We start from the raw sequence: 27700 nt of genomic DNA on the forward strand, positions 1-27700 counted from the left end.
ACCGGGTGGGGTGGGGTGGGGTGGGGAGACAAGGAGAGCCGGTGTAACAAAAGCTCAAACACGCTACCCCTGTCAAGGGCACATTTATTTTTCCACAACAAAAGACACAAACATGCAACAAGGTCATCACAATTCAATAAAGACCAATAGATTAAGAAGCCCTTTATAGTTAAATCAATGTCTCTGTATATCTTGCTTTTAGTTTATCTCAGTTTGTCCCCGTGAACCATTTTAAATAACAATAGCAGACGCCGCCTAAGATTAAACAACAAAAACAGTGACTTGGAAAGGTCATTTAAAATGGGCACTTAAATTGAAAACCTTCAGATGTTTTACATGTCGTGGAAAGAGTGGGGAAAGCAGCAAAACGCTATCGTTTCCTCATTTGTGTAAATCAAAGCCAATACAGAGGGGGGAAAAAATAAAAGATAAAAAGGGAAAATCCCTAACTAATAGGAATAAGTTTCAGAACCACAGTGCTAAATCACCAGAAAACCAGGGTGGGGTTTCTAGAGAAGCTAACATGTTTTCATATGCAAAAAACAAGAAAAACTCTGCACTGTCAATACGCTTGCTCACTGTTTGGTTAACATGCACCTCTAGGAAACATTACTGCATCTTTAAAGGACATGAACCTAAGCTTTGTCTACGAGACTCCCACTTCCACACACATTCACACGGACGGATACAAACGTACAGCATAGCCACAGAAAAATGGTAAGGTATCATTTAGATAGAGAAGTACAGTTTGCAGTGGACACTACGAGAGTACAACTTCATATATACGTCATACGTTAGGACAAAGTGACTTCATCCCCGATCCCACCTCTAACCTCTAACGGAATAGCATGGGATGAAGAGCAATACAGCAAATGTTACGTAATAGTTCTTTTTAGAGACAATCATTGAAAAAAAAGACATCAAAAATATATGTTTTTTTTTTAATACATAGCATGTGAACATCCTTGGATTGCAACCTCTCTGTTTAGAAACGCAGAGGTAGGCGCCCCATAAAGAAAACATCCATTGTCATTTTGAACCAAAAACAATCAGCCTTCTTCTTGCTACACGTAAATCATGTATTAGGTTTTAAAAATAGTAAATTGCATAAAAACCACCTCCCTCTTGTTTAACCGGACAAATACCAAAACCTTGATTTATACGTCATTCCCACATAGATCTGTACACACCTGAAAAGTCTAAAGGGCCGGGCGTCGTTCACACTACAAGACCGACACGTGGAAAAGGAAAAAGCTGAAGAAGCGAACATTTGGATTTCTCTAGTGAACGAAATTTCACTTCACATGGAAAAGTTCCCTGATAGATCGGTAGCATTCTCTTTTGCTGTCCCATTGTATAAAGGGTGTCACAAATGTGCGAAGGAGAAAAGTTGACATAGGCCAAAAATGTGAATGTTTTAAGTGCCTGGGTCAAAAATCACTCAGAAATACTCTTAGTAGCTTGTTTACCATATACCATACCACAAACACAGAGCTGTGGCTAAAAGAGCCTGAAAACAAGTATACAGGTTTAAAGCATTTAAACAGATATTAATACTTAAATCTGCAACAGCTGACTTATTTGGTCTTAAGGACGGTGATTCACTCACGATTCATTTAGAGTCATGATCCTGTCCTCCTGATGAATGAAGAGTCCGAGCGCTTTAGCTGCTAAACGCTCCAGAGTGATCACAAGCGAGTTGTAGCATCTGCCATTCTTTGGGTTTTAAGAGCTTACTGTAGCTAAAAGCTACACAATGACAGCTTGTTTACACGGGAGCAGTTTTCAGCAGGCTGATTCACATGCATAATGAAACCTTGTTTTAAAGTAATCCAGCAGTTTCTGTTGGAATCCTGCTGTATGCACACAACCCAGTGGTATTTAGTTGCCTTAACCTTTTTTAAAAAAGTGATTACAGTGATTGTTGTGACCTATGCCTGTGATTTTGGCTTCTTGGATAGGTTTTAAATCTTTTGTTTGTTACTCCTGGGTGAAGAAGAGCTCTCTTTGAAAAAGGTTAACAACAGCTGCATTCAAGAAAATTCATGCCTGAGAAGCAAGAGCCAAAAATGTGTCCTTTTTGAAAAATGGAGAAGCTAGCTCACAGACAACACAGGCTCCACTACTCGTCTAGTGAAAGTGGAATTTAACAGAATAACAAAAGATATTAAAATATATTTATAAGTTTGGGATAAACAGCTCACACCAGTTTGTGTCTTTGGCGTTGCCACACTGCAGCAGGGATGTTGCCAGTTGAAATGGGCTGGTGGTGTATGTTATATGTAGATGAAACTTTGGATAGTTCATGGATGTATATGCAATTTTTGGTAATGTGGGGCAATGTTTATTAAGATTTTTCAAGAAAAAAATTTGAGTAGAAGTTTAATTGAGACTGAATTATGAAGCCAGTCAGTAATCTGTCTTAAATATACTGCTCAAAAAAAGTTAAAGGAACACTTTTCAGAGTACAGAATCAAGTCAGATAAACTTCTGGGATATTGATCTGATCAGTTATGCAGCAGCGGTCGTTATTGTTAACCACGTTTCACCTTTTTGGTGTCAATGAAATTAATAACAGCTGCACTAGAGGGGCAATAATGAGACAAAACAGCAATAGTTTTATAGATGGACATTTTTCCCACATCATCTTTTCTGACAGTTTATTTCACTACTTTTCCATTTGACTAGGTTACATTAACCTGCGGAGGTTGCACAGGTAGTCCAGCTCCTCTGGGATTGTGCATCAATATGTGCTACTGCCAGAAGGTTTGCTGTGTCTCCCATCACTGGCTCAAGAGTCCAGAAGTTACTCTAGGAGAGTCGGACATGGCCGTGGAAGGTCCTTAACCCATGAGCAGGACCCGTATCTGCTCCTTTGTGCAAGGAAGAACAGTTGAGCACTCCCAGAGCTGCAAAATGACCTCCAGCAGAGCACTGGTGTGCATGCCTCTCACCAAACAATCAGAAATCAGGTTGGCCTGATGGTAGACCATCCTCTACAAGAGCCTATGCTCACTGCCCAGCACTTTGGAGCCCAAATGGCATTTGCCATAGAATGCCAGAACTGGCAGGTCCATAGTGCCTGTAACACTGTTCAGCATCATCAGTTTGGTGTTGTGTCAGTGATGATCTGAGGAGGCACGGAGGGACGCACTGACTTCTACAGGCCAGGCAACGACACCCTGACTGCCATCAGGTATCAGCATGAAATCCCTTGGACCCCCTGTCAGACCCTACGCTGGTGCACTGGGTCCTGAGTACTATTTTTAATTTCCCTCAAATGATGTGGCATCCTTTCATTCCTAACACATTATGCAGTCCATATCCGTGTAGACATCCAGCTTAACTTTTTTGCCGTTGATATCTGATGTGTTTTCAGTTTTACTTTAATTTTTTTGAGCAGTGCATATTAAATTATATTTAATTTAAATATTAAATATCTTTCCTAATATCTATATGAGATCAAGTCATTTGTATGAAAAGCATTTTTAGAATTAATCCATGTATCTGGCTTAGACTGCAGTTACAAACCAAACAGCTGTGATTATTTTAATTGTAGATGTAAATGGAGTCCTGACAAACACACTGGGTATACATAAGCATGTGCAATTTCTCTTTACCAACACAGTGGCTGCGACTGAGGCATCACTGACATTTAAATGTATTTTTCCACATTGCTGTGCTTTGATGCGAGGGTTAGAAGTAGCACTTTTCCACTGATGTGGTGCTAGCGCTTGATGCAGAAAGCTTTTTCATGTTTCCCTCGTAATAAAATGGGACTGGTACTGGAGCCAAAAAGCAGGCACTGCCTCGGCACAACAAAATAGCTGTCAGTGGCAACGGGAGGCTCCACGGCAAGAAATTCACGGATGATTTGCAGATGTAGCCCGCAGATCCTGTCGGCTGTGATTTCCTCTTTTTCTGCCGCGCAACAGTATATAATGCCAAACTAGTTCTGAACTAGCACTGACATGGCACTGCAGGAGGGAGGGGAAGAATTTAAAGTGACGAAGGACACAGAACTCTCTGTATTCTTGTGTTTCTGACTCACACCTAACTAACTAAGAGAAACCTCACCCGCTTAAACAAACTCCTAAGAATATTTTGTGATTTGATCTTGAACCCAGGCTGTTTTCACCTTCAGCTTTAACAAAAAATGGCTGACAACATCCGTTCCCACGTTCTGGACAAGTGTAAAAAAAAAGGCCAACACGGGCCATCTTCATGCCACTAACGCTGCCCCACCAATAATAAAGACACATTTACTGTATTTATTTGTGTCCCACGGGGATCAACTACACAAGGTCTACATTAAGGTCATGACAGCAGAATACGCTAACACTACTTGCAATATAAGACGTCCATAACAAGTCATACATGTTCAGTCCCTGACATCCTGACAAATTTTTTTGCCAGATTTTATGTATTCATGTTCATGTGCCTGTGTACAGATATGTGGGACAATCTGTATATTTTCTATATAGAAGAGTATAAAAATAAATTAAACTTACACCATTGACTCAAATTGAGTTTAAATTTAAAGGTATATCACATCTGCAAATATATTTTATATATTCATATATATATAGTTAAAGCATCGCAAGCCAGTTTATAAACATCAACTTAAAAAAAGATTAAGTTGCAATTTAAGACATTTTTCGAAAAACCAAATGACTTAATCAACAAAAACGTTGCCTCAAAGTGCTATGGAAGACTATGATTAACCCCAAAATCAAGCCCGCTGCTGGGTGACCCCTTAATAAACCTGACACCAACGCTCCTGCTCATTAAAATTGATCAGACATATTTATGGAGAATTATGCAGCTCTGGGTTATAATTTATCGCAGAGTAAATAAACATCACAAGATCTCCACCGAGGACCTTTGAAAAGTCTTTAGCTCGTGGGCACGAAGTCTAAAGGGGGGTGGGGGGGGGCGTAGGAAAAAATAGTCCCCAGCCAACAACACACTCGACCAACATTTGCATGGTTTGTAGAACGAGTGCTCCACAGCTGAGGAGGAGGCGGAAAGCGGGGGTGAACAGATACATCGGGAAGCGCCCCAACGACTCCAAAGTGAGCTCACGAAGGCAACGAGATGCTGCTCGTTTCCGAGGCTCAGCTGCTCACTGTGCGGGCACTTGAGCCAAGTACAACGCCAACAAACGGCAAACAAGCTCACAAGAGACTGCAGGCGAGCAGAGGAGCTCCCCCGAAAATGGATCTCTAAGGGAAAGCTGTTGGTGTTTGAAAGACAGAGGAACGTCCATCTGTGTGTTCAGCTTCTCTCCTCAAGGACTTTAAGCCAGCTTATTAATGCCTCCTAGCACGCGATAGCACGCTCATCCCTTGTGTACGGTCAGCATGATGGATTGTGCCAGCGCCTGGGTTCGCTCCAACAGGAATAATAATAATGCAGCCTTTTTATTCACAGAGGTCATCGTCATCAGCGTGTCAACTAAACAAATGAGTTAAACCTTGGAGCGGAGCTTGTTTCGTCTTATTTTATGTCTCCTCTCACAGACTGTCCACAAGGTTAACCATACAACACACAATTGTTACCAAACACCAATAATCTTCTAAATCTTAAGCTCTCTGGAATCTACGTCATGCACTACAGAACATACTTCCATACGTAGAAAATAAAATACACTGACCTATCAGAAGTGGAAAATATCAGATTAACCGTAAATGACCTGCTTTTTCAAAAATGCACAACCAACTTTTGTAATGAATAAAAGTAAACTGTGGGGGAGGGAAATAGTTAATTTGGATTTCTTTGCAATTTTCTTAAATCTTCATAACACCAAGCAACAGCTGATCCGCTGACAGCTCACCCTGTCGCGTGTGTTTGCTCGACATTCATTATGCAGCGTTAGTCGGGGCCATGCATTCTGGAGTTCAGCGTTTTACAGATATGCCTGTGTACAGTTATTAGCCCCATGTCATTTTTCTTTGAGTGCCAAAGAACAGCATCAGTTTGACTCGAAAAAAGGGATAAATACCTTTCACCTCAAGGTCCCAACATTCAGACAAGAATCTCTTTGCCTCCTTTACACTTTGAGAGACTTTGCCAACGGACAAAACTTGCTCAAGGCATGGATCTAGAGACAGCAGGGGGGAGGGAGATTGCCTGGGTTACATAAACCAAAAACTTTGATCAGAACCAAGCCACCCTTTCTGCAGGATATTTTTGTTTGTGGGGAGTAAAGCGTTGTCGGCCGCATGTTGCCCGTCGTGCAGTGTCCCCGCTCTCTGGGAGATGGCGGGGCATGGGGGGGTTTTGTTTCAGTGTACCAGTTCTGCTGGTCATCAGTCCTTTAGATTGTCCTCGCCAATCCCCTGGGCCGACAGCTCTGCCAAGACGTTGTCCAAGTAGTTGGGGTCGGGGTAGCCGTGACCGGTCAGGTTAGAGCCAAATTCCGTCTTGTGATGAATCTCGTTCCACACCACGGTGTCCGATTCGCCCGTGGTGCTGGATGTGCCAATGGTGAAGATGAGGCGTCGGTCCCAGGCCATGATCAGCAGCTTCAGGACCTGATGAGACACAAACGAGAGGATGGTTTGTGACGGCGCTTCCACAAAAGGAAGCCCGCTCTTTCCTTCTGGGAGCCGCGTCGCAGCTTACCTTCCTGCCTTTCTCGTTGTCGGGGAGGTAGCAGTGTCGAGGGAACCCTCTGGCACTGAACTTCTTCCCAGGGTTGGGGTGCTCATTGGTCTGGTGAAAATGTCAAGAAGAAAAAACTAAAGTTACAACACCTTCACTTGCAATTATGACTTAATTGTGTGGGAAATGTCAACAGCACCCACAGGACAAGCTTTACTGCTCACATCACTTAAACGAGGCTTTTGTAAAATAATCAGCTGGGAAATATGTTACTTTCAATACGCAGTAATATGTTCAGTCTCTGTCAAAATAAAGTGCTTTGAAGCCACCAGTATGAAATAAAAATCTTATAGCTCATCTTAGCCAGAGTCTCGCCAATTCCCTCAACCTTATCAATAAAAATAAGTTACACAGTTACAGCAGCCTTGTTATAACAAACTACTCTTGTTTTTTGTCCCTTTTCCTATTTCCTTTTCCTTTTTTATGTTTACATTTTGGTAATATTCCCAGGCTTTGGTTGCTTTAACAACACATTTGTTTTTCCCAGTCTTTTGTGTGTTCTTTGTGCCTCTATTAAGCACACTTCTTGGACAGGTTATAAGGCCCCTTTTCACTGTAACACTAATATAATACCACCTAAAAATAAAGCTGCAAGAAGCTTTGATGGAATCAGGTAGTTCAGCAGGGCACAGTCGCCATGGCAACTTGATCAGATCATGCTAAAAGCTGGCTGTAAGCAATAAAAGGAAAAAAGTTCTGTGCTGCCCTCTCATGACTCATTTTTTGACAGTCTTTGGAAAGAAGTGCCGAGATGGTTAGAAAAAAAAAAAGAGGTGTGGCCAAAAGATGAAGAAACTTTTTAAATAAAATTAGATATAGCAGAAACTGATATCACGGGACTCTTTAAACTCAGCTCGTTTCAGTGACTCCAGAGGTATGCTATTTTCGAAAATCAGGCGTACGGTTCAAAAGTTACATCAGAGGTGATCCAGAGAGAGTCATTCCACTTTTGATTAATCCCAGCGCACCGAAAATAGCTGTAATTTCCCCAAAAGGGGGAGTGCAATGTGGCCTCCAATGAATGGGAGTGATTGATTTATGCCTGCATCTAGAAATAGAAATTATATTTTAGCTTTTGCAAGTAAAATATTGATTATATCATCACACTGAAATGAGACTAATATCCTGTTTTTTCTCACAATGAAGCCAATTTTAACCATAAATGTAGCTTCCTGCTAATGTGTGCTGCCTAAAAGTAAGCAGATCGATCCAAATACAGTATCGATACCAGTATCAGGTTGATACTAGCACGATGCGATCAATACGTGGTTCCTATCCTCTAAGTTTAGTATGTAGTCCACCGGATTGTTCATGGTTTTTTTGGAAATGACAAAAATGACCTCAGACGTGCATTATAAAACATGTCTGAACCTCTTTGTGTTGACTGTCATGTTTATTTTATGTATAGCCTATAGCAAATGTAGGCAACAGAAGCTGACCCAAAGAGTTTGTCTTTAAGGAGATCACACACGATGGCAGCTGAAATAAAATGTCATTGGGCTTCTTTCAACTTTCTTCCTGAAGTTGCTTTTATGTTCAGAGAGGCTGATCTTTAAATCTCATTTAGTTTTCTCCACATATACATCGGCAGTGTAATGTGGGCTTTTCAACCAGCAGATTGCATTCTTGGTTTTTACAAGAAAATCTGTTTGATTTTGAACTTCTTTCTAGTGTGGGATGCAGAAATGTGTCCTTTTGATCATAGCACTACTTGCTACTTGTGATGATCAAACACTGGGAAGAAGATCAATATTTAAAAATGTTATTGTTTTTCTCAAACTGCTCTGATGTTTACAAACATTAAGACATCTATTCATCAGCGAGTGCTGGGTTTATGGGAGGACAATCTCCCTCATCAGCACCTATTACTAAAAGGTAACTACAAAAAGTATTAGCATGGTGGACTGCAATCAGGCAGCTAGAAACTCTCTGATGCTCCTCTCTTTGTGCATGAAATCAAAATAGTTCATGCCACAAAGTGGCTTGCGGTGCAATTAAAATCCAAAATAAATCTAAAAACTGAACTCTGTTGGTTAGAGCGTTAGGTTCTCGACAATTTAGAACTTCCTCTGATGATGTCTGTAAACCACAGTGAGTCGGTGTCCTGTCTCCTTCCTCAACCCCGCCTCCCACTATAGCAGATGGCTGCCCCTCCCTAAGCCTGGTTCTGCTGGAGGTTACTTCCTCTTAAAAGGGAGGTTTTTTTTCCTACTGTCACCAAGCGCCGTGTGATTGTTGGGGTTTTCTCTGTATTACTGTAGGGTCTTTATCTTACAATATAAAGCACCTTGAGGCAACTGTTGTTGTGATTTGGTGCTATGTAAAATAAAACTGAACTGAATTGAAGTGAACACACCACCTACTTTGACCTATTAAAGATGTAAAAGTATAAAGCCCCATATTTCATCATACAGTTTTGGGTGCTGGCATAGACTGAAAAGGCAAAAGAAGATGCACAGCGTCACCACTTCCCTACTCCCCCAATTATTTTGCTATCGTCCACAGAGTACAGAGTGTAAACCTTACCATCTATGATGATCACGATGTCTAGAGTGCAGGCTGAACTGCAGGAGGGGAAAAAGACAGACCTACAGTAATGTCCCCTGGCAATAGTGTATTGTGTTGTTATGCTGATCTGAGTGGTCAGATGACCCCCAGTGCTATCCCTGGGGGCACTATGCCTTCTCCGCTGGTGGAAAAAGGTCAGCTTATTGACTCAATTTGAGCTCATCTCAGGAGTCAGAAGAAAATACCAGCCAAAATACCACCAGCTCAGACCCGGTGAAATCCAACTGCAAATCCCAGCTGTTTAATTTTCTTATTAATGTTAATCAGTTTGATGTATGAGCTGAAAGGCAAATCAACTAAGGGAAGGTGGACTTGTATGCCTATAACTATATGGACAAAAAACCCATACATGTTTTCACTCTATATATTTCGTATACAACATAAGCCTTTACCATGAGAGCGAATAGAAAAATTCTTAGTGTTCCTTTTTGGGTCATAACTCTTCAATACTTCTTTGTCTTTGCCCTGAATCACTGCTTAATTCCTAAAAATGCTGTTTCCTCAGGATCCCGACACCTCAGCTTCCTGCGTGAGTAACTCTCCATCCAACTTAAGCGGATAAGCGGTTGTAAAAGGTCACAGATTTAGAGGCAAGAGACAGCGGATCAGGGTAGAAAGGCAGGGTGGTGGATTAGGTGAAGTGAGACGGCTCTCACCTGGATCCCGGCAGGAATATCGTAGACAATGCGGATGGTCTTTGAGTCTGGGTAGCCTGGCAAGCAGTGTGGTATGACGTGGTACTCCATCTTCCCGGGGGGCTGCGTGCCTGTTTTCTCCCCATAGATGGTTTTGCACGTTGGGCACTGAAGACTGCCATCCTGCTTTGGAGAAAAATAATGACTTGACGTTAAGACGCAATAAAATTAAACCACTTTGTTTCCAAAACCCCCAAATTAAATGGATGATTTGCAATTTTTTTTCAGCCTAGAGACAATATATCAAATGTTGAGACTGAAAAATGCCTTTTATTTGTTTCTGTTCATTTTTAATTTGAGCTCTAAATAGAACGATCCCAAACAGCAGATAGACGATGTTAGGAACTAGCTGGTAAATATATTTGAATATTCAGCAGATAAAGAACCAGATATTTTTCTCAGGAGTTGTTAGTCTTTACCCCCAAGTAGTGCTGGGAAAAAATACACCACTGCAGTTCTTTCTGGAGCCACAGTAGTGTTCGTTACAGTAGTTACAGTAGTTATAATGTAGTATAGCAATATCACCTATCACAGCTTAAAGAAAAATCTAAATTCAAAGAGGGGAATTTTAGAAACTGGACAAATAAAAAGTAGAATCATCTGCATAGATTGATACAGTAAAATGTAAATAAGAAGTTTGTTGTTTTTGTTACTTTTGTAATTCACACTTTTATTTAAAGGGGAAAAATGGTGTGATCACATTACACCCATACTGGCCTCCTTAGACTGGCTTAAATTTTCATTTCAGAATCCAAATTAAATGTTTATTCCTTGCTTTTTAAGAGCCTCATGGTTTGTCGCGCTGTTACTTAACAGACCTTTGGAAACCCTAGACTCCTAGCTGAGCACTGATGTCTACAAACCAGCTGCTTTTGGATATTCCCAGATCAAGGATTTAAATTAGAGGTGATTGAGACTTTTCAGTGGTGGCTCCAAATTTTCTAAAGACCCATTTGTTCTTGCTTTCACGTCTAGTCGAGCAGAGTTCCCTGGCTTTATTATGCAAAAACAGACTTATTTACTTTGTTTTATTACATTTCTGCTGTGTATTTATTGTTCATTTAGTGATTCTTATGTATAATGTATATTTTGTACAAACTGTACAGCATTTTGGTGAACTGAGGTATTTTAAATGCACAATAGAAACTTTGATTTGACTTGACTTTTTTGTTCTGGAGCACCAACAGTGCAACATGGTGTCCTTTTGTTTGCAGTTGCAAGCAGTAAATCTGAATTTCCTGCAAGCAAACTTCAGTGTCCAAAGTGATTTTACAAAATACTGTGCTGTCAAGACTGATCAGATGAGGCTATATAAGCTTTCCATCTGTGAGCAGCAATATCGAGGGCCATCATCTGCCGGTGCCGTGCAACCCCGTCGAGCTGTAAGACATCGCGAGTTTAGAATTTGAGCCTAGCGTGACATCATAACAGCGTCTGGCTCGCAAGCTTTTACCCACCTTATTGCCATTGTTGTACATGGCCACCAGGCATAGCAGATGGTACATGTGCCCACACTTGCCAAGTTTGCCCACCAGCTCTGGCTTGATGCCTTTGTGCTGCAGGACGCCTTCATAGCCGGATGACATGACCAGCCTCTCCATGCAGATGGTACAGTCCTGGAATAGCCGGCCAAAATACTTGAGCTGCCATTTGACATGTACATGACTGTACTCATGAAGCAACTTAAATCCTGAATATGCGCAACGATGGGTTTTATTCTCACCTCATCTGGCACCACTTTAATCTTCTCAGTGTATCTTCGCACCACATCTTCTGGGTTTTTTCCTTTTAAAAATAAGTCACAAAAGTCATGAGAACAAGCCACAGGTAAGTGTGAGCAAAGAGAAAATTGACTATTCAAAAACAAGAGAATAACATCAGATCAGTCTCAGAGACTGCCCCATGTGCCTTTCTTTTTTTTTTTTTTTACCAATAAAAGAAAGTGTGCACGTGTAAACAGTACACATGTTAGTGATGTTCAAGAGGAGGTCACCTTGAAGCTGCCACATAACACTGGCAACCCCACACTCTCATAATCCCTGTGTGCAACCAGGCTGGTATGGCTGAGAGCACACCCACAGCTTACATCCCTAATACGCTTACAGGCAACCTTTTTCCCCCCTGAGCTTTTGTTTGTTCATTTGAGGGAGAGCCAGTGAACAGAGGCAGAGAGAGTAGTGAGACAAGGAGACAGCTTTTGTCCCCCCAAAATCCTCAGGTATAAAGGGTATGCAGGAGGTAGAAATGTGTGAAGAGAAGGAGAGGTGGAAACAGAAAAAGGAGGAGAAAGACAGAGAAAAAGTTAATAAATTAATTAAGAATAATTTTACTCTGTTGTTATTTGACAGCTTCATTCGCTTCTCTGATTGTTCTGGGTGGAGAAAGCAGAGCAATAGAAATCAAATCAGACATACACATAGGTTGCATATTTGTCCGCTGCCTCAAGTAACATTTGAAAGGTCAGTAATTTCTAATTGCTACAGCAGAAGATTTTATTTTACTTTATTAGTAAAGGTAGTTTTGGTGTTTTTTTGGTATTAGTCTGCATCATTTGTTGAGGCTAAAATAAATATATGGTCATGAATTTGCGATTTTTAAAGTTTTCGCACAACTTGGCTTGATAGTAATACATTCATATAAAGGATACCTTCTAATAGCATTTTAAATTCTAGTTTAAGGCCAAGTGTACTTTCAAAACTAATTAACTCTATATTTAGTGCTAGCTAGCTATTGCCAGTCTAGCTATATTAGCTGTGTTAGCATTTAGCTCAGCTCTAGGCCTTACTTAAAGGTATTCTCACATAGCTGTTAGCATAGACTCTTGTTTTTTTGTTTTAAACGCTTGATTTTGGTGAATTTATCAGTGGTTAGCTTGCCAAGGTAAACCTAAGGACCACCACAAAAAACAGCCGTAACAACGAACCTAATGGGACACTTAAATCACCATCTTTCAACTGAACAAGGAGATTTTAAAGACGCTAACAAATGCAAATTGCTTAAAGCTAAAGAAGCAGGAAAGAGAAAAAGGTCGTTATCTGGTGACGTTATAAACACAGCGGATGAAGTGAGTACCTGACATTTGTTGCACTTGTTTTTGTAAAGTTTAATAATTTCTTTTATAATGAAAATTACACTATGCATTGAGGAATGCTTTTGTTTGCGCATGCTGTTCTTAGAAACAAAATCAATATCAGTAAAACCGATACCGGCAGGTCACAGTTGGAGAAAACTGGAAAATTGGAAGGATATTCAAACTGGTGTATCTCTAAACAAAATCTTTGTGTACAGTGATGAGATGCTTGAAGGACTGACTAAGAGGACAAGTGCAGTGCAAGGATAGAAATCCAACAGTCTGACTGTTCAATTAATACAAAAACTCCCCGGGGATGTCTGTGTTTTCCACTTCTTGCATCGACCAGCACTTACTCAAGTCCAGAGCTCTCCAACTATACACCAGATGCCCTTTTGAACCGGCTCAGTGTAACCGTGCCTTATTAATTAGTTTCATTGTGGCTTCATGTATCAATCTGAATGTAGTGTTACATCTATGAAGTTGTCATTTTACTGTATACATATATGAGCTTTTTGAAAGGTACAGGAATGCTTTTCAAACTGACTATTAGCAAACTTGGGTGAAATCTGAGACACTGCTGACCTTATGGAACAATTATGGATCCCTCAACAGTTTATTTGGTGGTTTATTTTGCAGTTAAAACACTCAGAAGGCTGAAACATGTCGCAAAGTTTGGCAGAACAAAGATGGTCTGTCAGTGGTTGGTAGATTTCTCTCATCTGTGCGTTTCTCATTTCTTCACTTATTATAAAACTACAAACTACAGTGCTGTTGTTCTGAATTCATTCTGTTGTTCGGTCCCGCCGTCTCACCTCTTCTTAGGTGCTTTTTCTTGGTTTTGCGGCGCATGCCGTTGATTCCTGGCACAGGTTTCATATCGCTCTTGTTGATGGGGGGTGGGTGCAGTATAGGTTTTGGTGCTCGAGTCAGGCAAACGGGCAGACCTGCAGCGCACATCAGGATACCTGTCATACCTGACGCATGGGTAGAGCACGCACACAGAGAAATAAACAAACATTACTCATCTCAGCAAAAACTATCATTTATAGCTGATTGCTAAACAGATGCTGCACAGCAGATTTGGTCTCACCTGCTAAGGCTGGGTGCACTGGTCCAGAACCAGTCAAGTTTTTAACTGGGAGTGCAGGAACCCTGCAAGAGAAAAGAAATGAAAAGTGAAGCAAAGTAGGCATAAAAACAGTAATAGAGTGTTGTTACATTCCCTTACTCAATGGTCTCTACAAAAAGAATTGCTCACATCACACAGATAGATGCTTCTTGCCATGCGAGTCCATTTAATACACAGCTTATAATCTGTAAATGACCCTGCGACTGCTAAAATGGACAGTAAACGGTCCCATTTATGTACAACTGCTTGTTATGCCACAGCTGAAAATCCTGAAAGCAGCAGACAGTTCTGCTCTGCGTGGTATGAAAAACACTCAAGTTAAAATGTCAAATGTGCTTCACCACAAAGACGGAGACAACTGCAGTAGGATGAGACAGCTCGACTTGTGCAAAGCGCTGCCGCAGAGTCTGATTCAGGATGACATTTGGAGAGGTTGGAGTTCATGACAAACACAGACGACAAAGACAGTTGACTTGCTCACTCTTCAAGATCTACGAAGCAGAGCGGGCAAAAACAGGGGCATTAATATGAGCGCGCAATTTTCATATTTCCCTGAGCGAAGCAGGGCAGGGGAACAAGTCTCCTTTCCCTGGATTAAAAGTATGATGCCATCAAAATAAGAGTTATTAAAGCTGAGATTACACTGCCCTTTAAAAAACACCTAATAAATAAAATCACACTAAATGTGATGGTGTACTCAAGTGTACTCTTAGTGCTGATCCCAAGCCCGGGTAAATGGAAAGATTTTCATTGGGAGTGACGAGGATAGACAGGATTAAAAGTTGGGTCAAGCGATTTGCGGGCAAAGGTAAAGAGGCAAGGCTGAGGTGGTTCGGACATGTACAGACGAGCGATGGTGGATGTATTGGACAAAGGACTTATGGAGCTGCCATATTCCAGGCAGAAAAGAGGAAGATCTCAGGGGAGGTTCATGGAAGTAGTGAAAGAAGACATGCAGAGGGTTGGTGTTATAGAAGAGGATACTGGGGATGAAACAGAGGCAGATGATCCACTATGGCGACTCCTAAAGGGAGCAGCCTGTAAATTTCAGTAAATTTGAAAGCCATGGACAGCAGACAGATATAAAAAAACAAACCTAAGCCAGTGTGAGACAATGTGATGAAAACAAGCACTTTACTTTTAAATGGATAGTTTTAAACCACACATTTTTATTCCTGTTAACAGCTTAGACTCCAAACAGGTGGTAAAGCGGACTAAAAAATTGTAATTATAACCATTTAAATTCCTCTTAAATTGCAAAAATCACACTAGGACACTTGGTTAGGCCTTCATACATATTATTTTACAAAGAAACAGCCGTTGTTCATTTTTAGATTTATTGTTTTAATATTATTAGAGTTGATGGTAAGAATGACATTAGAAGAAGAAACCACGAAGACTAGGTCACAATATGAACCGATGTGAGGATATTTTGAGAATGGTGGCTCCAAGGGAAAATCATATATCATGTCTCCATTGAGACCTCCAGAAATTAATATCAGTAATGGGATTCTGGAATAAAATGAAGCTTGTATTTCACCACTTAGGAAATAAAAAAAAATATAGGTCTGTACTTCGATGCCCTTTGGCATCAAGTGAAGATAGAGACAAAGTGTTTATATAGAAGAAATCATCTAGAGTAGAAAAAACTGTTTAACAGGAAACAAACAAACTTAGTTTGTGTGACAAGAGCTTGTGCAGACTGATGGACAACCATTACAGAAACATGTTGGCAATTACCAATACTGTTAACTTAGGCCAGCTGTGGCATCAGTCTTACACTGTGTTCTGCTCTAATAAATTTCTCAAGCACTGCATATTTAGAGCAAAGCCAGGGTCTCTCTCTTTTTAAGAAGGTAACCTTAGACACCTTAGACATACAGCTCACTGTGGCGGTGCGGTGTAGTTAATGGCTCGGCTCTTGGACGTAGAGGTGGGGCAGGTCGGCTCAGGGAGGTACGCCGGTGGAAATAGTGGCACACCTGGCCTGGATTCGGTGCGGGCAGACTGCAGCACAGAGTCTTCACGCTCCGAAGCCGCACAGTTGTCGGAGGAGTGATTGGTAAAGAACTGTGTGCACTAACTACCTTCAACCCTGTGGTTACTGTGGCAAACCTGCTACACCTATAAACCAAACCCATGTTTCCAATAACGTGTAGATAAAGGTAGCCATCGTCTCCGGATGTTCAATGGTAGAGTTCTCAGGTTATTGACTACAAAGACGTACACACACATTCACACACACTCCCGCGCACGTCTCTTTGGCCTTTGTATGAAGGGAGTGAAGTCTCAGACCTTGTAGCTCCAGGCACTGCACAAATCCGCATCAACACAGCGCTTTGATATTAGTGAGGGACTCGGTTCTTACACCAGGGGAAGCCGCTCAATAAGCTGAGCGCAATAACAAAGGGACACGAGGTCTGACTGAAGCCGATGTGTCCCACTGCATTTCTGGGAAGGACTCAAATACGCTGCGTCTCACACCAGCGGGCCAGAAGCCAGGATCAGCTTGCTTTTGTTCTGAAGTGTAACAAAAAAATACAGCGATGTGCAGCTCTGATAAATGCCTTATGTCAGAAAGTCAAATTCAGAGGGGGGGGGGGGGGGGACGTCAGATTTGATTTTTGTCCAAAAAAAGACACCAGTGAGTGATTTCTCACCTTCAGCCACAGAGGAAGAATTAATAGACGAACTCACCTCCTGCAGTCTGCGCTTGTAACAAAAACTAACCAGTCAATGCTTCACAGCACACAGCCGCCCTTCACTCAATGAAAGCACCAGTTTGAGTCAAGAGGTTGGCGGTCTATTTTTCTGTGTCTGGAAAAAAAAATGTGTAAGAAAGTGTAAAAGCTTATATAAAAACCCCCCAAAAAACCAAAAGAAGAACAAAATTAAAAAGTAATCTAACAAACAAGAAAGATAAATACATTCACTGCCGCCCAGTGGGAGAATCCTTCATTTGCTCAAATCAAAGCACAATGTGGACAAGATGCCTCCCTTTATGAGTGCATGTTTAATTTAAGCAGTTCACAGAGAGTCCTGTGATCAAACAAATCATTTTCATGAGAAGAAGAAAGGGGGACAACACAACACAAGAGCCCTTAACACCATCTCATTGCGGACAAACTAAAAGCACACACACAGCAGTGGATCTGTACTGGAACAAGACATTAGTTAGTTTCATCTGTACTGCATATAGATTCTAGAGAAGATCTCACAATAAGATTGAAACTCTGTGGTCCGATAAATATGTTGATAAAACAGCCGAAACACGAAACACACAAACATTAGATGCTATTGATAATTCTTATCTGACAATTCTCTCTCTGATTTGCGCCTTAAACCACATGTCGCTAATGCGCTAAAAATCTCTAACACGGAATAACTTTCGATGTTGATTATTTCATCAAGAAACGCCAACATTCATGTTAAAATCCCCGAGTTGTCCTCACCAAAACAGCCACTTTAGGGTTAAAACAATCAATGATCCTCAACAATGGGCTCTGTTGGCTTGTGCTCAGACCTTGAGAGCAATTATAACTCATTGTCAGCGTAAACAAGCGCGGACCTTTTCCACATTCAGCAAACTACACTGAACCTTGTCACCTCTACATTGCTTTTACGCTGACAACTCCAATTCTTTTCATCCTCCTGACTTGTGTTCACTTCTTTGCTCCCTTCTCTCCATGAAGTAAAAATGACCTGAGCCTATCTACGTCTTAGACAGTGTGTCCGAGTGGCATTTCTTATAACTAAGGCTGTAATTTCTAACCCAAAACCAATGTAATTTAGCAATAAACCCACCTCCCACAAGCTCATCCATCAACACCACAGTAATAAAGGCCCCTTGCAGATCATGGGCATGAGGGTCACTATTCCTCCTCTATCTCCTGCTCAGAGTAATACTTCTTCTCTGGAGGGAATCTCCCAGCTGCCTTGAGGACTTAATCAGATGTGATTCCCAAAATAAAGAGACCACATTAAGCCTCGCTGAGGAAGTGCTGACGGAGGACTAATATCTCCTCATCTGTTTATTATGCGCTATAAAGACAGAGTCGAATGGAGAGAACTCCACGAGTGCTTAATTGCATATTGATGTGTATCGCAGGAGAGAGAGGCTTGCCCCCACTACAGTGTGGGTGGGAAATACACGTCACCACGCACCTTAAATGCCCTGAAAATAAGAAATGATGGCACAGACGATTTCCAAAATTCTGGCTCGTGATTTTTCCATTTATTTTAATAATAATTTTCATCATGAGGGGAGTGCCAGAGCAGGAGAAGCAGAGCAACACACTGAGGGATAATGATCTCAGGCCTCCAGTCAAAACTCAGGCTGGCTCCTTAACACGAGCAGCTCGTAAACACAGCCAATAGCAGCGAGCGAACGCACCCAATTAAAAAGCTCTTTCTTTCAGCTCATGAAGACAAGTCCCTGTTTTTTTTTGCCTTTCATCTTTCACCTGTCAGAGAATTGAAAGCAATACTATAAAGCAGCTCTAACTAAAGACCTGCAGCGCAGGGCTTAACCTGGTCGGGTGGAGAGAAAGTGCACAAGAGGAAGTGGTTTGACTGACATCGGAGGCCTAAAAAACACAAAGCAAAAAAAAAAAATCCCCAGCGGCCGTGTGAAATTCTTTCTCTGTTCATTCCGCTACAAATGATATCTGTTGATCTTTTAAACAGGCAGACGATTCGTCGTTAACATTTCTCGTATCTATGCGTAAACACATAACAACAAGAAAAATCTCATAGCGAGAACCTGCTGTGGTTCCCGTATCGACGTGTCGATGGTGAGTTTGGTTTAAGGGTGAAATACTCGAGAACAATTAGATATACGCAACATGGTGCTGCACATAAATGATGCAAGACTATTGACTCAAAGGGATCAACATGAACAGCTATTTTACCAGAAAATATTTAATGAATTCATAAATATCATGAAATATCTATAAAGATGATGCAAGCTAGGTTCAGTATTATTTAATGAAATGAATATAAAAAAGTCAGTTAATTTCTCCCAGTTACATCACTGTGAACTGAATATCTTTTGGGCATCAGTTAAAAAAAACCCCCCAAAACAAACAATTCAACTAGTGAGCAAAGAAAATAATCTAATAATAATATTTAATAAAATAATACACAGCTGCAGTGTTGCTTCCAGCTCATGCAACAGTGTGATAAGAAGAAACAAAAAACTATGGCAGTCTGCATCTGTCGCTGAGCTGCACAGGTGGCGATATGTGGGCTGCTCTCTAATAAGATAAACTGATGTGTTGACACAAGCCAGCAGATGGTGCCACTTGTGATGTTTTCACACGTAACACAGATGCATTAACACCCCCCCTCCCCTCCCCCGCTTCGACAACCACAACCTGTATCCTTTTCAGAAGATACAAAGATCGATATCTGGCCTTTTATCATCAATGGACTTGGGAACAAATGCGTAGTCTCGAAAACCAGCGTGCAGCTTTCCTTGCTGGTGGCTTTAAGTACACCTTGCCTGATTCATCCATAGCGGCTACCCCGTTTGCATACAGAAAACAGCGAAATAAAGTCGTGTGAACGAGCCACAATGTGCCAAATACCTTCCGTGCACCCAGCAGTTATATTAGAGCGTGGGCGTGTGAAAAAAAACACAGATCTGATGTTTTACATTCTGTGTGGGTTACTCTGTTATCTGTCTGTAGCAGGCTTGTGGGAATATGCGAGGGAGTTCACATTTCAGTTTGTGTCTGCGCTTGCAAGCTCTCATGTCCTGCTGTGTGTATGTTAACCACACTCATCCTGTGCGTCGAGCCACTCGCCTGGGAACTGACGCGCTCCGCCTTTTACCCCCTCGGTCTCTTCCTCTCCCTTACTCTAGCTCTCACTGTCTTGTACGAAACTCATTGTGCTGTGAGGTAAAGAAGAAGAAGAAAAGAAGATGAAGTCACATTTCGCCCACAGCTCTGAACACCTGAGCTGTCACTGAATTCTTGAAATGCAGAATGAAGCATCACCGATGCACAAACAAAGTCATGGCCTGCTGTGGTGAGAGTGGGGGGGGGGGGGGTGTGACACTGAATTAGGCCACAAAGTGTAAGCGTGTGTGTCCGGGTGAAGGACGGTGTTATTCAAACATGCAGTAAGTGTGTCTCTCCCCATGAGCGGTGAGAACAAAATGGAATCAAATTAGATCAGGAGAGGGTTTATTTTAGCAAAAGAAAGCAGGATGGGGAGCACTGAAGTATCGGTTACAACGCTAGCACACTTCTATTCCTTGGTTCCATTCTCTGAATCGCTCTGAGGTCAGAGCGCTCTGCCGAAGCTCCCGTTTTTCCTTGATCCATTATTCATGCTTCCCCAGTGGAGCTCTGTCTCCGTGGCAAATAGGTTTCCACAGCTACGCCGGAGCACACACGTTCACACACATGCAGATAATGATGCAGATAAACACATGTTCAGTTCCACATACAGTGTCAAACTGTCTTTTCACATCCCGTGACAGAACAACCACAGCGAAGTGTGAGAGCAACAAATTACTTCAAAGCAGAAGCAACAGAGTGATCCAACGGAGGCTGCAGCATTTCACGCCTATCGGGGGCCGACATAAGCTTGTTATGGAGCAGTAACCATGGCGGGCACACATACGGAAGAAAAGGCTTCCTCCTCGGCCAACTCGGGCCAGAGAAGAATCAGCTGGACTTTTATTCTGCAGATTCATTGATCGGCACGTTAACAACAGTAGTCATAAATCAGCAGAGAGAGGGAGAGAAAGACAGAAAATACAGCACGGATTCAGGGTGACGCTTTTGTGTAGCAGACATGAAAACTGGCTCTTGGCTTTTAATATCCACCCATTGCCTCTGTGGAACTGTAAATTCAACTGAATCTGAGCATTATGCCTGCGTTGTATCGAGTGAAAGACCACTGCCGACTCCAGAAAATCTGCGCTAGGAAAAGAGGCCAATGCCTTTGTGTGCATTTGCCTCTTGTGTACAATAAAAAAATTTTACCCTGCTGGGATGGTTCCTCTGGCAGTCCCCACGGAAATGCGCTGGGTGCCCGGACGGTTCAGATTGTTCTGTCCGTTGATGGTGAGAGCGTGGTGGCCATGGGCAGATGAAAGAGATGGCATCACGGGGGAACAGGGGAAGTTGGCAGCGGACAGTGGCAACTGCACCTGTTCAGCTTTAGCTTGTCCACCTCCCAGGCTAATGTTATTGTTGTTTGTGCCGGTGGAGCTGGATGTTGGAGACCAAAACGAAGTCCCGGCGAAGGTGTTGCTCTGCCGCACTACGGTATGGGTCCCTGCGGCGCCTGCGTTGCCCGCCGTCCCCCCGTGGAGTTTACGTCTCTGGGAGGCCAGGATGGCATTAGAGGCAGCTCTTGTACTGTTAACCAGGATGCACTGCTGGCAGGAGCAGGGCTGGCCGGAGCTGGCGCCCACAGGCCAGGACTGGGACTTGGGGATGGAGCCCATGATGAGCGGGTAGGCCAGGTCCATGCGTCTCCGCAGGCGTCTCTTTCTCTGGCTCTGCCTGTTGGTCTGAGACATGCTGTTGAAGTCGATGAGGTAGCAGAAGCCCAGAGAGGTCAGGTCCAGCCAGGGATGCTGCTTCTCGTAGGCGTTCTGGATGGTCACGCAGATCTCCATGTCGTACGGCGTCCACGAGCCATTATCGTTCTCCCACTCCCACACCACACCTTTCCCTGGGGCAGATGACGGGTCATAGAAGTTCCTCTGCACTGGTCTCATGGTGCCTAAGAGGAATCAACAGAGAAGAGAAGTAACGTGAGGATGGCTTTGTATTCAGAAAGCTTATAACATGTTTCACCCCAGTAAAATTAGCATGTAGAAAACAAATGGGGGGACGGGGGGGGGACGACATATTAAAAACAAGTCCTCAAAAATCCCATATCCCATAATGCATCACATTGTCCATAATATTCAATTCAGATTTCTTTGCAAGACCTCTTACACCAAAGCCAACACCTCCAGTTTGAAAGGCAAGGAGCCCAGAAACGGAAAAACCTGATGACATCATAAGGATCATTAATGCATAATCACTTCTCTAATGACGTCTGTGCCTCTGAATGGAGATTTCGAAAGTTTGCATAAGTAACCTTATGTATCACCACGGTTACTTATCATGAGTCATGCTCACAGGCTTCACCACGCATAATGAGAAGAGTGTTGGAGTGCCCCTTTAATGTATTTCAATTATTGATCTCACCATAGGCGGAAAATGAGATGGTGCTAATTTAATGAGAAAAAATAATAGATAATAGAACATGGGTTTGCCTTTCACAGTTTGGTGATGTATGCTCGCTTGTGTGCCGCTATAATTAACAGTTAATGAGTAAATGAATAACTGTTTGGATGATAAATAGACAGAAACTGCTGGTGACATTAGCCTGAGGAGATCCGCAGCTTTTCTGTGTAAAGCTCATCAAGTGAGCTAACAAGTGTCGAGACGCCAACTTGACCAACTGAAGGAGATGAGGTATAAGAGTTCACCTTCTGCCTGAAGGAATAACAAACTGGGGTGCACACATAGTCCAATCACTCAACCTCTGAAGCTCCTGCTGTGTCGTAAACTGCATGCACGGCCTTTTAAGAACACAGACATCGTACCCACTGCTGTGTCCGTCTGAACGGTAAGGGGGGGGGGCATAAAGCCAGGAGCTTTGTACTTCTGTCCGTCTGCTGATGGCCACTCAGCTCCCACCTCCATTATAACACAATTACTGTAGTCACATGGGAAATTAGGACACCTTAGCTTATCCATCTCCCCGCCGCACGTCAACACGGGTATCCAGGCACTCCAGCCGAAAGCGTCATCCCCTCCTTCCCCCTCCTAATTTAACGGGTAAATGCACACTCCCAAACCAGGGAGGATCAGGGTGATAATGGAGGGAAGGGAGTGTGTGCCGAGGATGAATGGGGGTGGGAATGAGTAGAGGGTTGGTGGGCAGCAGTAAACCCTCACCCGGGAGCTTGATGCTGGCTCCGGAGAATAAAATGCATCAGCAGAATCAGCAAGTCTGACCTTGAGTCGTTGCTGCATACTGCTAAAGGACTGGGCTCGACAGCTAATTTTATTTGGAGCGTCTTTAGACACACACACACACACACACACACACACACACACACACACACACACACACACACACACACACACATTTACAGATGACTGCTCAATGAGCCAGCTGCCTGTGTCTCTCACGTCTTCAGTCAGTCAGCCGTGCACAACTTTCTCAGCCAGTCACATCCATGCCTGCTCACAGCTTGCCAACTTGCTTTCTTATATAGCACTATGCAAAAGGGTAGAAACTCTCGTTTCTTTAAATTTTGCTTCCAGTGAGCCAGAGTTTCTTGTAATTAAAAAACAAGGTCTTGAGCAATAGTTCTCCAGGGTTTCTAAAGGTCTTTCTGCTTTTTCACCCACTTTTAGTCCAGTCGACTGGACAATTTCATAGCTCAGTCCTTGAACATTGACCTATGAGATATGCTAGCATAAAAAAGCACCTGACTCAAGGGATGAGCCATTGGTGTTTCTACATATAACATCTTCAGGCACTGTGCTACAGCAGCCTGTTGCAAAAACACATCACGTTTTCCTATTATTTTTAGCTGAATCTCAAAATAGCAAGTTGACAGGCATGATATAGAATAACAGCAAACATACCATGTAATAGCATAATATATCATAATATTACTCTTGCACCAATGTGATTTACAAAGAGTTACTAGCAAAAAAAACATTGTATTTCTCAGCATGTGTGCAGCAAGTCCTTAACAATGGGAGAAAACCAGAGAAGTGGAGTGACAAAGAAGAAGTGCCAGGCCTAAAAAAACCCACTACAGTAGATGAACAGTATCTGAAAATCATCTCTTTAAGAAACAGGAAAAATTCCAGCAAAGACCTAACACGAGACTCGCAGAGATGCATCTGGACCTTTAGCTGATCCTTACACTGGTCACTGAAACCTAATCAGAAAAGGTCTGAGTGGAAGGGTGAGGTATGCCAAATTACACAAGAAGTGGTTTTACCACAATACTGAATTTCCATGTATGTTTGCATGTTTCACATTGTGTTCTCTATTGGCTCAAGACTTTTTCACTGCACAATTTCCATTGAGATAATAAAAATGAAATATATAACACAGATTTCAGTGTATTTCAAAAATACAACACGCACATTAACAAAGCACTCATTCCTAAATTTAATAATTTTCCCTATACACAAATCAGGGGAAAGCTCTGAGCCCCTCATCACTGTGGCAACTGCGGGATGCATTATCTTCATGGCCCGATCGATGGCGGCACAGCTCCAAACAGTCTTGACCAGCGTTAAAGTGTAAACTGTAAATATTTAATCATGTGGAGATGTTTCATTCCCAGTCTCAACTTCAGGGAGGAACCAAAGATGAACATTATCTCTTTCTGTAATCCTGTTAGGTATTTGTGAGCACTGTGATGGTGCACCATGCATGAAACGAGCTCAACTTGAAAGACTTTCTTCAAACAGTTCAGTGGGTTTTAAAGGATGAGCGTTTGGCAGTCAGGTTTCTTGAGTGTAATTGAATGAGGTCAGGACCGAGCATTGCTCAGCATTTACAGTCAGATAGCTGCAGAGTTCAGGACTCTCATTCTTCACCATCACACTGGAGTCGAGTGTAAAGTTGTCCAGTAACTAACACAAAGGGTTGTTTGACAAAGCTTCTAAGGTGTGTATGTAGGTTAAGAGGGTGTGGGGGATGGGGTCCTAGCCCCTAGATGTGGTTTGCTGAGAAACAGTTTCAGAATGTAACTTCTCCTTAAAACCACACATTGACATATTTGCAATTATGTTTGCACACCCATTAAACACGCACTTCTAGTCAGATGAAAAGCCAAATTAGCATTTTGTGCTAACTCCTATGTTTATCCCAGCTAACTGTTTAGCTCTGAGTGATTGCAATGTCTGGGGAAATAGTATAATGTGATGAGTATCTACCAAGGTCTTTTTAATTAACTAAAACTGGAACTAGTAAAAACTAGACCTTTAAAAAAATAACTGAAATTACTGAAATGAGTTTTGGTAAAAAGTTTGGTAAACTTTTAGCACATTTTTCCTGATGAGCTTTTGACTGACATGTTTACTTAGACTTTTTGATGTCTACAGGACTTCTTTCGAAAAGTTCTGTGGTTTTTTGTGTTACTGTAAATCTTGCCCCATCACATGCTGGAAGACTAAAATTAACTCGAACTAATAAAAACTAAAGCAAAAGTTTTTCAAGCAATAACGGTAAAGTGACGCAAGCGAAACCCCCGGGAAACAAACCGAAACTAAACTAAATTAAAAGCAAAAAGTCAAAACAAAATAAAAATAAGATATCTCTTGAAATGTGTAACATCACCACTTGCTGCTTCATTTCAAAAATTAACAGTAATTTATTAAGTACACACCATTGTTTCGAATGTTAATGAAGGCCAGAGCAAAAAAAAAAATACCCAAGATAAATAATTTAATAAATCTGACTTTAAATAAACTTTAAATATTTGCATTCTTGTGTAGAGAAACTATGAAGCACACCGAAAAAAACAACAACACTGTGGTCTGGGAGCCTCCTGTAGGAAGTTTTATTCAAAACATACACCCTGAATCTCTTCTCCGAGCCTCATGTTGGGCTGTAATTCTCTGCTGTGTATCCTACCTTCCTCTGTAAAAACCCAGGACCGAGTTGTTGACGTTCTCCCCATGACCGTTCTTGCTCTTCCTAACAGGAAACAAAGCGAGAGTGGCTGCTTCCTGTCTGAACCTGTGCGCCTTTGGCAGCCATCTTTCCTGCCTTCCCTTCTCATCTCTCTTATCTCATCTCCCACATTGTCCTCTAGCTGTCCTTTCCCCAACACCAGCATGGTTTGCTCTTGGGCAAGCTGGAGCTGTGTGATGTATTGCCACATCGGGCCTCACTGTGGGACTCTAGCCCTACTGTCACACGGGGCCAGGAGGGTTCAGGGTGAGCTTCGTTGCCCTATCACATCATGGCTGTGGGGAAACTTCCCTCTGTCTGTTCATCACATGACGCCATGCCAGTCTCCATCCTTAATAGCTTTGTTTTTCTCTGGAAGTGAAGGAAGCCCAGTCTGAATCACTGTTTTATATGGAAGGACATGCATCATTAAACTCTAACATCCTTGGCTGCCCTCAGAGGCTTACAGCACAGAGACACAGCAGATTAGCAAAATGATGCTTTGTAAAACATGCCAAAGGTTTATCTCTGAAGAAGACAACGACAGCTCGCATATCACAGCAGGCAACCAGCTCCAAACACACTGCTAAAACTAAGCTTCTGAGAAGATGAACTTATGTCTAAGGCTTGAAGAGATGCAATCACCTTTTATTTAACCAGCAAAACAGCTCCTTTAAACACAATAGACATAAACAACTACAACATCTTAAAAATCTATTGTTATATTGATCTGCAGTTTAAACTTTAATAATATATCGGCTCTGGAATTTTTTTATTTCAGACTGGGATCACTTGTTTTGTAGTCTGTAATCAGGTTCAGATTAAAACATAGAAAAAAATGTAACTTTCTCATTTTAAAAGAGGTGAGAAAATTGTGATTGAGATCGTAGTATAATGTCCTATGAGATTCAGGCTATGAATGGAGATTCACAGGTTCACCAACTCCTGAGCCTCAAAGAGCCAGACCGAAACAAATCCATGCAACTGCTAGCCCAGCAACCAATGGGCTCAGCCAATCGATGACAGGTGATAAAGTCACCCAATAACCCAACCATATCATACACCCCAAATCCCCAATTCAAAGACAATTAATCATTTCTGCTTGACTTTCATAAGCAAAGCTTCTTTTTTTAGGTTTAGATACAAAAACTGTTTGGTTGGGTTGAGAAGGACACGGTCAGGTTACAAACAACATTACAACATTAACTCTTTAGTTTTAAAAACGATGCTAAAGCTGAGACCAAGGCGTCCCACCCAAGCGGCCGTATGTGACAAGTTAAGATTCAGACGCCTCTGTAAATATCAAAGCAGAAAACAATTTTGTTATACTAAAAACATGGCCACCGGTATACGCTCTTATTCTGTCTTTATCCTCTACTTATAATGTAACACACAACAAGCAAGAGGAAAAAAAGGCTATGAAAAATTGTGGCTTTTACCCTGAGGGACCAAAGTCATTTACACCTCATTACAGTTCATCGAGGGAGTAAAACTACTTCCTTCCGCGCAGAGAGCCTCTAAATCTGTCACTCAGGTTATGACACGCTAACTACTCTGCGGCGTGGTCAACAAAACTGTGGTCACAACAGCCTAAAGAAAACTGTCAGTTCCTTATGATCTCTTGTCTTGCCACGGGTAACACCTGCATGGCTGCTGCAAAATACACAGGATTTAATCTTTGCTGTCACACTAAGGAAAGGTTTTGCTGTCGCTGAAGCTGTCTCTGGGGTCTTAAAGGAGAAAGGGCAGGAGGAAGGGTTTGCTCGTATGTGAACCTTCATACAACTGCTTTCCCTGACAAAAGCACCGACGGAGTCAGCACCTCATCTCCTCTCTCATCTCATC

The 27700-nt window shown here is 42.1% G+C and overlaps 1 protein-coding gene across 4 annotated transcripts in view; it reads right to left on the reverse strand.

The window, feature by feature from the left end:
• Nucleotides 1–54: 54 nt before the first annotated feature.
• dtx1 (deltex 1, E3 ubiquitin ligase) overlaps nucleotides 55–27700 on the reverse strand; it is a 47522-nt gene continuing 19876 nt past the window's right edge. For 3 of the 4 annotated variants that reach the window (XM_039620789.1, XM_039620791.1, XM_039620790.1), the window contains 8 exons: nucleotides 21130–21877; nucleotides 14093–14154; nucleotides 13815–13976; nucleotides 11653–11714; nucleotides 11387–11545; nucleotides 9891–10055; nucleotides 6628–6717; nucleotides 55–6536 (listed from right to left, as the gene is read on the reverse strand). In XM_039620789.1, the coding sequence (XP_039476723.1) occupies nucleotides 6312–6536; nucleotides 6628–6717; nucleotides 9891–10055; nucleotides 11387–11545; nucleotides 11653–11714; nucleotides 13815–13976; nucleotides 14093–14154; nucleotides 21130–21877 (1673 nt within the window). In that variant the 3' untranslated portion in view covers nucleotides 55–6311. The remainder of the gene's footprint in view (nucleotides 6537–6627; nucleotides 6718–9890; nucleotides 10056–11386; nucleotides 11546–11652; nucleotides 11715–13814; nucleotides 13977–14092; nucleotides 14155–21129; nucleotides 21878–27700) is intronic. The other variant, XM_031743911.2, reaches the window with a different exon arrangement.

This window comes from Oreochromis aureus, linkage group 12, assembly GCF_013358895.1.
Source record: "Oreochromis aureus strain Israel breed Guangdong linkage group 12, ZZ_aureus, whole genome shotgun sequence".
Lineage (NCBI taxonomy): Eukaryota > Metazoa > Chordata > Actinopteri > Cichliformes > Cichlidae > Oreochromis > Oreochromis aureus.